The 15,760-nt window shown below is 46.5% G+C and overlaps 1 protein-coding gene across 1 annotated transcript in view; it reads right to left on the reverse strand.

The window, feature by feature from the left end:
• Positions 1-410: 410 nt before the first annotated feature.
• Positions 411-15,760, reverse strand: part of RIF1 (replication timing regulatory factor 1) — a gene marked incomplete at both ends in the record, with an annotated part of 29,581 nt that continues 14,231 nt past the window's right edge. The window contains 15 exons of the mRNA XM_010160741.1: positions 411-3,173; positions 4,133-4,187; positions 4,269-4,355; positions 5,163-5,305; positions 6,013-6,156; positions 6,513-6,612; positions 6,795-6,997; positions 7,315-7,357; positions 8,540-8,804; positions 9,854-9,953; positions 11,366-11,515; positions 11,747-11,854; positions 12,857-13,037; positions 13,138-13,211; positions 14,834-14,920. Coding sequence (XP_010159043.1) covers positions 411-3,173; positions 4,133-4,187; positions 4,269-4,355; positions 5,163-5,305; positions 6,013-6,156; positions 6,513-6,612; positions 6,795-6,997; positions 7,315-7,357; positions 8,540-8,804; positions 9,854-9,953; positions 11,366-11,515; positions 11,747-11,854; positions 12,857-13,037; positions 13,138-13,211; positions 14,834-14,920 — 4,503 coding nt within the window. The remainder of the gene's footprint in view (positions 3,174-4,132; positions 4,188-4,268; positions 4,356-5,162; positions 5,306-6,012; positions 6,157-6,512; positions 6,613-6,794; positions 6,998-7,314; positions 7,358-8,539; positions 8,805-9,853; positions 9,954-11,365; positions 11,516-11,746; positions 11,855-12,856; positions 13,038-13,137; positions 13,212-14,833; positions 14,921-15,760) is intronic.

The following is a 15,760-nucleotide window of genomic DNA, read 5'->3' on the forward strand; positions in this document are numbered from 1 at the left end:
GCACTGGGTGGGCTTTGGGGTCCCTGCCAACCCAAACTGGTCTGTGATTCACCCCAGGATGGAAAGCACGTCTCCCTCACTGCTGAAGGACACATTTCCCAAGACGCTGTGCAGAATCCAGCGGTGAGGCCCTGACCCAATGCAGTGGTGCTGCAGTAACAGCTGTTGCCCTCCCTGCAGCCCACGCAGCGGGTTAGACTTTGGCACTCGTTTCAAAAATTAAACTCCCAAGCCCCAAGAACACAAGCCCATCAGTACCTGTATGTTCCCAAAGGAAACCTGTACGGCTTCAGCTCCATTAACACTGAAAAATACGGTCAATAATTCAACATATTTGGAACTCGTTACCCTACACTGTTACAGTGACGAGCTGACTCGTGAGCATCACCCAATGAACCCCATCGCCATACCTTGTTCGCAGGTGACAGGGAATCATCATCTTGACTTCTTTTTGCACCTCTCTTTAAAATGCTGGTGGATGGAGAAGCGGAAGGAGACCAGATGCAGCGCGCCTGCATCCCGTTAGGGCTTTCGGTCACCAACGCTAACGACTCCTGACCTTCCGCCTTCTGAGGTGAAGCCACACTGTTGTCTTCTACTGCGTCATCTTTGTCTAAGGCCACGCCTTCAGGCACTGTAGTATCAGTTTTCACCGATTTCTCCGTTATCTCTTCATCTTGCATCGGGCAAGTTTTTCCTACAGTGCTCCTGGCTTCCTCACCATCCCAGCTGCCTTCCAGCGCACTCATCTGGTTTTCCTCAGGTTTGTTAACAACCAGTGCCTTGGTCACCTCCTCCGGTTGTCCACTCTGACTCCCTTCCTTTTCCGTAGCTGCCAGTGCTTTGCTTTGGTTCTCTGCAGCCAGAGAGCTGCAGCTGATTCCCTGCAGGCAGAGAGCGGGCTCATCTGAAACACACTCGGAGAGACTCTGTTCCATTTCCTCAGCCTGAGCTGGTCCTTGTGTTTCCGCTACGGAGTCAGTGACTTCACCTGCGACGCGCTCCGCATTCTCTAGATCCTCCTCCACTACACCACTACTTCCTTGCAGGTTATCTTCGGATGTTCCCTCTCGTTGCGAGTGAAACGCACCCGCTCCCTTAAGAGGATGCAAGGGAGTGCTCATGGCACGAGGTGCCAGGGACAAGCTCTCCTCCGCAGGTGAATGGTCAGACACCTCCGAGGTTCTTGCAGAGAGCTGACCCGGGGTGCTCTGGAGCCCCTTCAGTTCACTGCTCTCCTCTGCTTCCACCAGTGACGTGCCCTGATACTTTGGCTTTTTACAGTACCCATCCTTCTTTAGTTTTTTCAGCCTTTTGCTTCTTTTGCACTGACCCTCGGGCATTTCCAAAGCGGGAAGCTCACCGGCGGAAGCGTTCGCTCCCGGTCCACATTCAGGCAGAGCAGCCAAACAAGAGTCCTCCACGCTTGTTTCCGGCTCAAGGTGTTCGCTGTGCTCTGCTGCTTTCAGATCTTCATCAGATGCACTGGGGTGGGTGAACGACTCCACCGGCGTGCTGCTCCGCTCTCCCACCCCCGTGTCCTGTGCGTCGGGTGAATCCTTGGAGCTGGCAGACCGCACAGCTTCGCCAGCATCCGTAGCCATGACCTGGCTTTCCAGGTCACAGGGTTCAGAGGTCGGCGCAGCATCTGCGCTGACTTCATGGCTCACCTCGCTGCTGTTCGATTCCGAGAGATTCTTCGCTTCACCTCCCTGGGAAGCATCTTCATGGCTCCCCAGCAGCAGATCCTTCGATTTACCTTCCAGAGAGTCACTTCTGTTTTTCACTTTTGCAGTTCTTTTCCTCCTTGTGCTTTCCTCCTTGGCCTCGGAGCCGTCAGCCTCTGAATTTTCTATGCTGGAAAGCAATCCTTGAGACATTCGTCTTGTGTGGTAGCGCAGGCGTTCAACCTTCTTCTGACCTACCGAGCCCGAGCCGCAGTCCTGGCTTTCCGCGTCAACCCTCGCGTTGTCTTCCGACCCCTGCGCGCTTCGGTTCCCTTCCTCAGCGAGGCCCCTCAGGGCAGGGGACTCCGAGTCCTCCGCCGCAGCTCTCTCGGGTACCTTGCTTTCTATTTTACTTGCATTGTCTACAGGTTTCCCGGAAACGGCTTTCTGCTTTTGGGACGCGTCCCCTTTAGTCTGCGGCGCCTTCTTTTGCCCGGATTTTTCATCCTCTTTACGTCTCTCTTTCTTTTGGTGACCCCCTTCCTTATCCTGACTACCTGCCGTACTTTCTACCATTTCTGACCGCCGCCTTGAGGAACGTCTTAGTGTTTTCTGATGCGAAGAGGCAAACGGAACCCGACTGTCATCGCCCGCCCCCTGGTCAGAGGAGACGGCTGTCTCCGGGGGTGTGTTTTCTTTGGAATCCGTATCCAACGCCTGGGGCTTTCCCGTTTCTGCCACTGTCGTCTCTTTTTTCTCCTCTCCCTCCGCAGAATGGAGCGCTTGGGACTGAGCAAGGGGAGTGTGGTCTTCCGCTGCAGGAGGCGGTTCAGGACTATTGGCCACGCCGCTGGAATGGGGAGGCTCCGGCGCGCTTTTCTCTTGCTCTGACCTATTTGACGATGCGGTTTGCTTGTTCCCCTTTTGCTCCATCCTACTCTGCCTGCGAGTCAGCCTTCGCGTGCCGGTAAATAATGGTTCAGACTCAAATTTTGAAGACTTTTTGTTTTCTCCTTCGGATTTTTCTGCTTTGCCGCCAGTCTTGCACACGTTTTCCTGTCTGTCCGCTACAGAAGCGCTTCTGGACATCTCGGATGAACCGTCCAGTGCCGAAGGGCTGAAGGGTCTGTTCTCTGAACTACCAAACTTCTCCAAGGTAATAAAAGACTGCCGGCGGCTGGCAGGCTGCGGTGTTCCAGAAATGATGTCGCTCGAAGTTGAGCTGTTGCTGACATTTGAAGTGTTTTCACTCCCTGCTGAGGGCTCCTTTGAAGCTGTTTCCACGGCACTTTTTCCTAACTCCTCTCCAACCGATGGCTCCTCCAGGATCCCTTCAGCTCTATCCCTCTTTGCCTCTCCCTTGCTGCTCAACGTTGAGCTCTCCTCTGCGGGAGTAGCAGACGACTCCGTCGCGCAGACAGCGTCCTCCAGAGGATGCTCCGATGCGCAGTTCTTGGAGATCTCATCTGATTGGTTGGTGCATCCTTCAGTCTTCACATTTTCTTCCTGTCCCAAAAACATAAAAGCATTGTAGTTTTTGCTATGAATAGAACATACAAAAACAGCCCTGGTGGAAGAGAAACCACCACACCCACGAGGTTTTTCACCCTTCCTTCAAATTATCATCTGTCCTTTGATAATTATAATTTTTTTAAAGCCATTTGATCTGAAAAACACAAAAGAGCTGCAAAAACATTTTATTGAAGTTTTGCAAGAGATTTAACAGACCTACTACTGAAACAGTTTTTATGAAGTCTGGTATATTTTACCTACTGTCGGGCACTGGCGCTGATCAAGCCAGTTTTCAGCCAACTCCTCTCCAGAAGCAAACAGATGAAGGTTTAGGATTTACAGTTTTCTTTTTCCTCCCAAAACCCGCTATGTGATCCCCCTTCAAGCCCTTACAGCTTCATCCAAGAGCAGTTCAGAATGTGGAAACCTAGCTAGGCTGTTTAAAACCGTGGTTCGCCAGAGGAATATAGAAACCGACATTTTTAAGAGTCACGTTCACTTTTAAAAGTGAAAACAGCTCCAGAAAAAGCAGGATGCGTGCACCAAGTGCCTCCCCTAGAGAAAACACAGTGCTACGGAAGAGAAGTCAAACGGTGTTATGACTCCTAACAACGCCAGACAATTGAACACCGCTTACAATAGTGCCGCAGTCAGTCACAGCAAGTCTGTGCTACACTTTTCGGGCATTTTATCCCCAAAAAACTTGAGTCGGTGGTAGCATATACACACAGCAGATCCCTACATCCCTGTAAGATCTCCTTCCGTGTATGGAATTCAAATCAAGCTTCAAACCATGCCACAACCCGTAATCACAGAGTTTCACAGAAGTTTCTCAGTTTCACAGAGTTTCACAGAAATCACCAGCATTAGCTACCAGAGCTACTACTATGAAAACAGCACTACTAAGGTTGTAATTCCAACATCTTCATTACCATTAGACAGTAAGAAATTACCTGAGGCTTGTTTTCAGTCTCTTCTTTCACGTTTTCTATTAAAGATGTTTTTTCCCTAAAACAGGAGTTACTTAAGTCAGAAGCGCAGCAGCAAAGGGGGACACCTTTCACGTATACACCGGCCACCGCTACTTACAGCGAGTCTTCCTGGCTGTGAGTACACTGAGAAAACGTCGTGTCTTGTGAAGCGTCCAAACTGTTGTACATAGCAGGAATACCAACTCTGAAACAAACCCAAAAATGGCTAAGTCGGGCTCTTTTTTTTTGAAGAAGGATAGGGTAGCGCAATGCATTAGCCACAGAAGAGCGGCTGCTCCTATGACACGGGCTCAACTTCCAAACCCTCACGACTACTCAAACCGCAGCGCGCGTCCAAGAAGGGACGGCGGCACAAAACCCTCTGCATTTCCAGACCACTGTTTTCAGCTGCAGTCAATCTCTCTCCATTTCAAACACGGTTTTTGAGGGAAAAAGCTGTGACCGGGATCCTGTTCCGCAAAGAATTCATCTAACTGTGGAATCCAGTGGAGCTCCTGCCAGGCACCACTGAACACAGATCCTGCTTGCACGCTACCTTTTTGCTGTCCGAGCACAGAAAATAGTTGAGTATTATTTTCTCACATTAAAAAAAGATGGTGATTGTGAAGATTCCCTTGAAATTACAACGAGTCTCAGCAATTTCCTAATTTCTGATATGCTGCTGACAAGAGACCCTTCATATCAGGTAAAAAAAAGCTTTCATTTCAGTAGTTTAAGGAAAATGGCATCTTCCATTTCCCACTGCAAACGAGTCGTGAAGTGGAAACGTAAACTGCGGATTTCCAAACTGCAAACCGAGAGGGTATTTAATCCGAACAGGAAATGCGCATCGGAGCTTTGAAACAGCAAAGAAAGGAACTTGGCTGGCTGTGAACTTTAACACCCGTACGGAAGAGTAAGGCTCGGTCACCTACAGCACTCTGACAGAGGGACTGAAGTTAGGGCAATCTGAGATAACCCGAAACGCCGCCACGCTGAGTAAGTTACGGACCTCTTTGACCTAAGCACTTCTTTCTGATGTTCTGTCAACACTCTTGCTTTTGGTTCAGGAGGAATAAACACAAAATCGACAGATTTCTCGTCTTCCAAAAGTATCTCACTCTTAGCCTTCAGAGATGAAAAATCTAGTTTCAACTAGAGAAAGAGAAAAACAAACCCTGGATTAGAACCAAAATAGAGGAATCAAGTGTGTTTTCAGAGTTCAGGTACAGCCCTCCTGAATGGAACAGTTCTCAGATAACCCCGGTTCTTTCAGCACATTAATCAGCAGAAGTCCCTTGGCAGGTGCAGAGTTCCTGCACGAGGGTATTTTCCCCCCAGCACTACGGCCTAGGAGAGATCCACAACCCCCCCTCTGTGCCTGCGCTTCCTTCGGCGTCTTGAAGTTCGAAGCCTCTAACAGGGGAAGGTGCCCCAATATTCCTGAGGACTGTGGTTTACTGTTGTTCATTAAATGAGCAACTCAAGAGCACGAGAGCCTTTTCTCCCCCGTACAAGCGACGGGTGGGAGCTCGCGGCACAGGTCTACCCAACCCAAGATACACGTCAACGCCTGAACTTCTCACAACCTGCAACCAGACCGAGATGTGGATTTTGTACCTGGCTGCCACTCCTCCCATCCATCAAGCAGCCTTCCATAATCCCTCCCCAGAACTCAGCAATCTCTAAACTTCGACAATCTGAACAGGAAAATTTAATTTAGGTGCTCTACAGCGTGAAAGAAAAGGTTTCAGCATCACGAAGCCCAGAAGTTTCACCGAGCGATTACAGTGGTGCCCTGGATGTCCGGCTGCAGAATGGGACGGATGTGATCCTGTGACACCCACCTGGAAACACTTCACCTTTGCAGGAGTGACTTGCACGTTACTGGACTTGTCTTTTACGTCGTTTTTCCTTTCACTCGTCTGTGACAGCAGAGAGTCTCGTTTTTGGCCCAACTTTACTTCCATGCCACTGATCTTTGTGTCCAGCTGTGAATTTTCCATCTATCCAAACAAAAATACTCTGAATGTGTTGTAGGAAGAAACTCCGAGCTCAAACTATCCATCCCGAGAGGTTTTCATTTCTACACCTAAACCGTTCCACACTCCCGTTTTCCTCTAAATTACGTAGAGGACAGCTTAAAAAATTATTTCAAACGAGCTAGTAGAACCCAAATTTAAAATGCATTAACTGTTCAGAACCGGCTCGGTCTTCTCTGCGCTTACCCAGCAGTTTATCGTTCCCCACACGAAGCAAGTGCAGGCCAGTCGCAGTGAAAACCAAAACTGAGCTTGCAGCTGCCTTCACAGTGGGAAGTTACACGTACCAAGGCACCCGCTGGGCTCCACAAAATCCTTACCGCATCAGGGAACGGGCTGCTGGGTTCCTCGGCTGCCTCGATGCTTTCAAAACCAGGCAGCAAGAGTGGGATTTTCTTTTTGGCTTGGCTTAACACAGACCTGCTCAAGAAGAAAGGATTTTTAAGTTACGGAGGCGGAAGGTACACAGGAAGTCCAGCAGGTATCCCAGCTGGCATGGAAAGCAAACAGAAGTGGGAAGCAGAGCAGTACCAGCTCGTTTGTACGTCACTGGAGATCTCTGCCTTTAAAAATAGAGAAATCCAAAAGATGGTGTCTCTTACTTTAACTCTCCAGGATAGGTTAACGACGCAGCTTTAGCAAACGTCACGTTCCAGAAGCGGGCACACTGGTTGCGGATCTGTTTGCTCTTATGCTGGAACATTACGCAGAGCAGCGGAGAGAGCTGCTCCAGCAGGTCACTGTCGTAGGAGCCCGTGCAGTGAGACTGCAGACACAGGATAATCTCCGCCAGGAGTTTTTCAAGCTGAGGGAGAGAAGAAACAGCATTTTATTTAACTCAAATATTGCACATATTCACTATTTCGTAGTTAAGAGCATTGCTGAAAATGTTATTAGCCCTTAGAATAGTCTGGCCTGAATAAACAGGGTTAAATGCCCCACCACACGACGTCTAACAGCTAAGCTTAGTGCTACACCCTCAGCTACCTTCAGTAAAAAATAAATCATTTAACAATTACATCTCTACCTTCATCACATTTTTGAACTCTTTTGTACACAAGACGAATGGCAAATCTCAGTCACACGTCTTCCCAGACCCCAGCTTTTCTCTAGCAAGCTTACCTTGCTGTTGAGGCTACTGTACACTTTAGATGCGTCAGCAAGCCTGCCAGAAGAAAGAGAACAGGTTACATCTTGCCGTCTCGCTTATCCCAAGCACGTAATTAAACACATTGTGCACTCAAGCACTGCACGCTCGTTTGACTATACAGCTTGATGAGAGAATGTCATGAAACGAGCCACCCGCTGGGCGATCCACAAGGTTTCCCGAGGTAACCTCAAGTCAGCCCACCCTTTCACCCCGCTGATACTTCAAGGCAAACTTCAAGAGGAAGTAATGAAAGTTCAATAATAATTAGCACAGACTTAAAGGTTTTCTTATGAAGGAACTTCTGTCACCTTTGTGTTGCCCTTAACCCTCTCCCCAAACAGATTTCCTTGGCCCCGCAAATATCCGCATTAAAAAGCTGAAGTACCACCTAAACTAAGAAATGCCACGTGATAAATCCCGAGGTACCGGCCTGAAAAACGCGAGAAAACCGCACTCCGTAGTTGACGTTAAGTGCCCGCAACCTCCAGCCAGAGGTTCCCAAGCTTGTACTTGCTTGCCTTCCTTCAAAAACAGGCATCCAACACTCCCGTCTCCCTGTTACCAAGTAACTCTAAGGAACCCAACGCTCAAACGGCAGATGAGATGGGAGATGGGAGAGTGGTGGCGTTCAACTCAACCGTACGCAGCAACAAGTGGATTCTTGCCTCCGAGACAGGGACTCCTGATCAGTTTTAGAAGGCTGGTAGCAGTCCCGCTTCCCCCATCAGTAACAGCTTCGAGCAAACCTTGCCAGGCTGACTGGCACCATCCTACCCTGCCCTCCCTCCTCCCACAACCCTGAGTTTGCCAACCCCACAAGCTCACCAGAGGGCAGGGCTCCGAGCTCACGTGCCTGCCCCCGGCTCAGATACACCCCTCCCTGTACCAGCACCCCATGTTTTAGGCAGGAACTGCAGAAGACAGCAAGTTCTCAGCGACTACCCAACCGACCCACTCTTTCTGCAGGGCTCGGGCAGGCTACAAACCAAGTGCTGACCAGCTAGGCCCGAGCCAGTAAAAGACACGGTGCTCTCAAAGGCGAGAGGCTTAGCAGGAGCTGAGAATTCTTAGCACCGGCGCCAAAGCTCCGAAAACTCGAGCTGTATTTACATACGCTGCTCCCTACGGACCGCAAAGTGCCACCAATACGCAGCAACACAACGCATCCCGCTTCCCAACCACTCTTGAAATACTCACTTTGTTTTTTCATAAAACACTGCCAGGGGGTTTGAAAAAATTGCAAACATAGTCCCAGTCACCGAAGGCAATGAAACGTGGCTGATGATGTTGTGAAGAATAGCAATAATTGAAGGACCGACAGAGACCAATGTTTCTGAACAGATTTCTTTGGAACTGAACACATGGAAAGAGTTTAGCAACATCACCAGGAGTTTAAATAGAGAGGCAAGCTTTCCGAGGGGTTCCTTTTTCTTCTTAGACCAATCTGTAGGTGTCTGTGGAGCTAACATAGAGAAGAGTTAATTTCCTTATCTAATGCACGCATGCTACAACACACATCCGAACTTTCCGCCTACGTGAGAAACGGGACTTGGATTCCCAAGCTGCATCTGCATGCAACTAGTATAAAACCAGAGCTAGCAGCAGACAGACGTTTTTAATGCACGGTGTTATCGTACCACTAGTGTGGCTCCTACTCCTTGCCTGTATTTACGCTCGGTCCTACAGGTGATTATGCTCTACAGTACACTTGCTGAAGCGCAGCAACCACGCTAGCTGATACGCATCAGTTCTGGAAAAGGGGAAAAGTATCAAGTTTTATCAGTTTATTTATTTGTAAGTGAGGTTTTCATCTTTTTTTCCTCATTATCATTACCCACTGAAGCGTTTCAGTCTTTCGGCAGTCCAGCACAACGTCTCCCTACGTTAACAAATATGTAGTGGGCAAAGAAATTATAAAAAACTTCATTATATCAATAATTTCTTGAGCTTTTAACAGCTGTAAAGGGGAGTAGGAAACAGAACCATTGCTTTACACACAATGGCCTCTGACACTGTTAAACCCGTTCTTGACTGTTGTATGCAAAGCAGCTTCTGAACATGAACAGTTTAGCAATGGGTTTAGGCAGGCATTATATAATTAGACTGTGGATTATAATCAAGCATTTCTCCTTCAGATGACGCAGCAGATCTCACGTGCAAAAAAAGTATCATAGGCCAAGTATCACATCCAACTTCAGAAACAAGTGTTTCCTGTAGAACAGTGGTTTACAGTGCACTGAAAAGTGGCCTCAACGTTTACATCCCTTTCAGATGCATTTTGTCAGGCGGTAACTACAGCAAATCAAGAAGATCTGATACTCGAATATGCATACTGGATTATATTTTCATTTCCTTTATGACTTTCCTGTCAACCTCTTTGGTGCTCAGACAGCATGTGCAGCATATACACACCACTGACAGTCTACAGTCACCAATTCCCCATCTACAACCACGTCTCAACCAGTCTGCAAGGCAGACACAGAAACCCCTAGTATTCAATTATTTTCTTACATTTAATTTTTGGCTGATATTTAGTACCGTACGGGGCAAAGTTGATGCAGTCAACCATAACCGATATAATATGGGTGAGACCATCCATCATGGAAAACATCTGAGGAGGAAACAGAAGTCATCAGCACAGCCCAAAAGAGCAACAGCGACAGAAAAAACCCACCCTGGCCACGGACAGCAATATACACAGCTCTTACATCTGAAAGTGGATGAAGTTTGTCTGCAGTACTGAGCAAGACTGATTAGATTACATTTTAAACCAGACATTTGCTGAAGACTGAGCCTTCCCATTCCATACAAATAAGACCTAAGCATGCCTACTACCTGAAGAAGCAGAAGAATTGGAGGCAGCAGTAAAAAAGTGTTAGATTTAGGAAGATGAATCAAGAACATTAAGGCTCCAGGCACTGGCTGTCTAGCAAAACACGTTACTCAACAGAGTGTGCTCAGTTACTGTACAAAGCCTGATTTTCAAGAAAGTGGCTGTGGGCATAGCAACAAGGTTGTCATTAGCATTCAGGAAGCACGATCAATTTCTACTACATACAGAGATGGGTCAAGCTTTTTCTATCCCCAGTCCATCACAAATTCTTCTAAATAAAAATGACCCCTTGCTTTTAGAAGTAACACTGATATTGTGGGCCAAAAAAAAGTTTAGTTTCACTGTAACTTACATACTGAAGCTCTAATACTGATCCAAGACATACTCTAAGCAAGTCTGACTTGCTTAATAATTATTAATTTTTGAAAATTAAGGTTTATTATCAGGATACAGCAGCATCCAAAGGAAGTTACAATGATGTAATCCTCCAAATCCCATGTTTTCCAATTCCGTTTTTCCTTCTCGTGTTTCTTACTTACTCCTTTCACAGTGTTTTTTCAAAAGACAGTCGACTGGAAGTCTGAAGGATTTTATGTTCACAGACACCTACAGACACTATCTCCCCACATGCTGTGGGCCTGCAAACTGGCAAGGCAGATATAGCATAAAGGTTTCCTCTTTCCAAAACTCTCTTTCAGAACACTTTGAAGTAGTCTTTACATCTTTGTGTACAGGGTTGACGGTACCAGGAATAGAGCCAGTTACACCCTGGGAGTGCTACAGAGCTACTCTACCCTCCTTCCTAACCAAAACCAATGCCTGGTTTTGTGGCAGTTGTTAATTCAGCCTGAAGTTACTTTATATACTCATGCACACTTCAACCAGACAATCACCTTTTACTTTATTTATTTTCACTCAACCAGTATTACTTAAAAAGTTAGAAGACAAATCCAAAGGCTGCTTAGCTATTTTCTATTTAAGCCTTATAATTACTTTTACTCTCTTCCTTCAATCCCTTCCTGTATTAACTCCTGTTAGTAAGAAGAATTTTGTTATGGTTTAAAGTCCCACCAGAACCACGTTAATTTAGAGAAAGCACTACATCAGAGTTTACAATAGATTCTTATGTCTAATTTAAGATATATTTGCTAAAGTGTTTATAGAGTTCAATATCACTGGTTTATACTCACAACTGGAGTTTCACCTTCTAGCCCAGATATTATCTTGGCGCAAAGTTCTTCGCAGCACAGGTTTTCTTCTGCTGTTGCAACTAAAGCAGCACAGCGAGCAAACGCTCTATACAGGTCCGACCAAGAGCGCAACAAGGATTTCATAGTTGGCTTTAACCACAGAAAGAGAAAGTTTATACATATCAGTGTCTGTGCGTAGAGACAAAAACTTGCTTCAAGTTTTCTTCTTCTGTCAAAACCTACATAACTCAAGAATTCCAACCCTGCAGCAGCAGCCCAAGGTACAGTCGTAGCAGTAACTACTCTGATTATCAGACAGTACTTTACAGTTTTTATAAAGCCCACGTCTCTTTCTGACCAACACTGTGCATTCACCCTTACCTGTGGGAATTCCTGAGCAGGGAAGATGTGTGACACCGGCAGGAGCAGCGCGCTATAAATGGCACTGAAGTTGTGCTCCAGTGCATCACCCTGATTTACTTCGTTTGTCTGCAACGAGAAGGCAGTTGTCGGGTTAGGGAAGCTGCAAAGTTTAGATTTTGACAAATAAGGCTGTTCTAAATACAGTTATTTTGGACATAAAATCTGTGCAAGGTAAATTGCCAGTGGCGTTTTGAAATCGGCTCTTCTCAGTTCTTTCAGGAGTCAAAGCTGACCCTACTATTTACAGAAGATCAAAAGCACTGTTTCTTAATTCCAAAATGACTTAATTCCAAGAATAAAAACAGTAAGTAAAAGAAAAAAAATCAGTAAGATATTTTCTAGCTGATTTCAGCTGCCGTAAGTGATAACAGCAACCTACTTAAAGCACCTAAAACTTCCTTTGTGATAAGATTTTTAGGTACAATGACGTGAGGATTAGTTCAACGACTCCTCCGTCACACTCAACGTACTTCTCGTAAGTGACCTAGTGAACCTCTTGATTATTAGAGTTTATATCGTTTTCCTTAGGGCTTCCCACCAAGAAATCTAACATTAGTAAGAAACACTGTTCTCATTACATCCTCAACGGCACAACTCAAGATTTATTATATTCTCACACAAAGCAAATGAGCCTCTTGGTGTGTAAAAGCGAAGAGGTGCGGCCGGGCAAGTTCTCACCCCTGACAGCAGCCAGCCCGTGCTGAGGAGCGAAGCCTTGAAGCACCATCTACCAACACATTTACGATCTTAACCAAGGGAGAAAAACATTCCCAAGACTGTAGTGGTCACTGTACTTAAGAATGATCATTCTTATTGACTGGAGTCACTTTAAACCACACTTTGGATGGCAACTCCTCACTGCAAAGGTTCGTGCTCCAGTTAGCGACTTCTTAAGAATAAAAAGCTGCAGATACGGCAATTTCTCAAATCCTACCAAGGCTTATGTAATTTTACCATCACTACGACACACAATGCCTAAAAATTGATCAAGGTAAAAGGTTTAACACAGCCTTCCCGTGTTTCTTCTTGAGAGGCAGGAATGGGGAAGGGAACAAAGAGCCACTCTACCCGATTAATCCATTCGGTGAGCGGAGTAACAATAATACTCCACATTCTCCAAAGATGCTCCTTATTTTCCACTTGCTTTGCGCTCTGATTAATAATGCTGATCACCGACTCACTGAAAGCCAGCGGAGACGTAGGGCCAGACAACACATAACCCACGAGCCTTTCCAGAATTACAAAGAACCTAGGGAAGAAAATTGAATAGGTGAGGTACTTTTGTCACCTGAAGTTAGGAAAAACCTCTTAAGTCTTAAACTACAGGAAGCACAAACACCACCACATACCTCTCATCCGTTACGCAGCATTCCAGGACGCCATTATGGAAAGGCAGCTGAATTAAGAACAAAGCTGGTGTTCCCTTGTAAGAGAAATTTGAGAGGTCAGAACAACACATACATTGATCAAACACAAAGGCTGCCTCACACGCGTATCTACATACTACATTTAGTTGCAAATTCCTGGCTTAGAGTTATTAGAAGTTGTCAAAAATTGTCAATTCAAAATAAAAGTGAGTGGCCTAAGCTTCTGCTCGATCCTGGTGCTTCAGCAGAATACCAGTTACACTGCAGCTGAAGCAAAAAACTTCCTGTTTAAAAGGCTGTGAGTTTTGAAGGACTTAGTCACCGCTGCCTTGAAATGTCACACGACAAACAGGGTAAAGGGTAACGGAACGTAGTCAACGCCCATTACAATACCCAGAACATGACGGAGCAACCTGAGATTTACTGCAAGGTTTCAGAAAGCCTCTGGTAAAATCCATCATGAGTATTTCAGGTTTGCTAATGCTAAAGCCTTTAACACGGGCCAGGTAAAGCTTCAACCACTTCAATTAAGTTCTGACTCTTGTTCCCAAGTCCGAAATAGCCTCCAAATGTAAGTAAAACACCCAGGAAAAGAACTGGGATGAATTTTGTGTTGAGCTCTTAAGCTGGTAGATAGTTTTTGTACTATTCACTCCAGCTGAAGCAGCCGCTTACTCTGCTACACTTGGTCTCTCTCAGATCTCTGCCTGCTTTTAAAAGCCTCTAAACAAACCCTGTGCTCTCCCTGGATAACAACGTAAGTATTCAGCTGCTTTCACAGGCTAGAAAGCTCTCGCTCCAACTGCTGCGAAACAAGTTACCCCTGTCTCCTGGTGGATGCAGAAGAGCTGATCATCATCCAATTTTAAGTCTCTAAACAAACTACTACATTTTTAATAAATCTAACCTATGGTATGCTCCTACCCAGTCTGCTCCACCCCAAACAAAAAGGGTGTACACACACACACAAAATGACAAATGTCATTTGAAATGACAAAGTGTCATTTCAGCCTTCTCTTTTTGTGGTTGTTTCCTAGACTGCCATTATCGGTTTCTCCACCCCGATGCAGTACGGAACACGGCAGAGCACTCCAGTCAGGGCTCACTGGGACCAAAGGGCAGCAGGGTGTTCTCAGGGCCAGTGAACACCACCACTCCTGCTGCAGCACTACGGCCAGCAAGCCCAGGCTTCAGCTCTCAACTTCTGACCTTCTCCTGAAGGGATGCTGTCAGCACCATATTCTCTGCTTTGCTTCTGTGCATTTATTTTTCCCGAGGAATAACCCTTCCTACCTTCCTTTACTGCACTTCACTCTGCCAGCTTCACAACGTTTCCCTAAAACTTGAGTTTTCAGTACATAAACAACCCTACACAGTTTGGCCGTGCAGTCTCCTTGCAGAGCACCTGCAACCTGTGTTTTAAATCATGACCTGAACACGAGAAATCCTCTTTCATTATTACAGTACTTTTAGCATAACCCTTTTTAGCTACAGATGCTTGAATTAACTCATCCAAAATGAGGGCTGGAAGCAAAATCTGCCTTCTGGAACATGGAATAATGTTTTCCTGAAAGACCTGGACCTAATGACTTCGGAAGTGCTCTGTACGTTTGCATAAATATGACAATGGAATACATTTCAGCGTAAATAAAGAGCTCTGGAAGGACATCAGACTTACATTTAAAAGATCCATATCAGCAACCTGATAAGCTGGTGATCCCAATACTTTTGGAGGCAATTCCTTAACAGTAATATCAATGAGGGACTAAGCAAGGGAAAAGAAAAAAACATGTAAATATTTTTTCCAGAGGGCTCAAATATTTTAAGTAACACCACAAATAAAAGCAAACAATTGCATTCCCTTAGTAAAAAGAAATCCATGGTGGAAGTAACTGTCCTTTGAAGCAGAAGGTTCTGGCAGGAGAATCACATACCCAGTTCACAGATTTACAGAATGGTGGGGGTTGGAAGGAACCTCTAGAGACCATCTAGTCCAACCACCCTGCCAGAGCAGGATCCCCGAGAGTAGATCACACAGGAACAAGTCCAGGGGCTTTGGAAAGTCTCCAGGGAAGGAGACTCCACCCCCTCTCTGGGCAGCCTGTTCCAGGTCTCTGTCACCCTCACAGGGAAGAAGGGTTTCCTCATGTTCACACTGAACCTTCTGTTTCCCAGTTCATGGCCATTGCCCCTTGTCCTGTCACTGGACACCACTGAGAAGAGCCTGGCCCCATCTTCCTGACACCCCCCCTTTAGATATGGATAAGCATTGATAAGATCCCCCCTCAGCCTCCTCTTCTCCAGCTGAACAGACCCAGCTCTCCCAGCCTTTCCCCATGTGGAAGGAGCTCCCGGCCCTTCATCCTTGTCATGGCCCTGCGCTGGACCCTCTCCAGTAGCAACTTGTCCTTGAGCTGAGGAGCCCAGAACTTTACACAGCACTCCAGGGGAGGCCTCACCAGCGCAGAGTAGAGGAGGAGGATAACTTCCCTCGACCTGCTGGCCATGCTCTTCTTAACGCACCCCCGGATGCCATTGGCATTCTTGGCCGTGAGGGCACACTGTTGGCTCACGGTCATCCTGTTGTCCCCTAGGACTCCCAGGT

This window comes from Eurypyga helias, unplaced genomic scaffold (genome assembly GCF_000690775.1).
Source record: "Eurypyga helias isolate BGI_N326 unplaced genomic scaffold, ASM69077v1 scaffold24910, whole genome shotgun sequence".
Taxonomy (NCBI): domain Eukaryota; kingdom Metazoa; phylum Chordata; class Aves; order Eurypygiformes; family Eurypygidae; genus Eurypyga; species Eurypyga helias.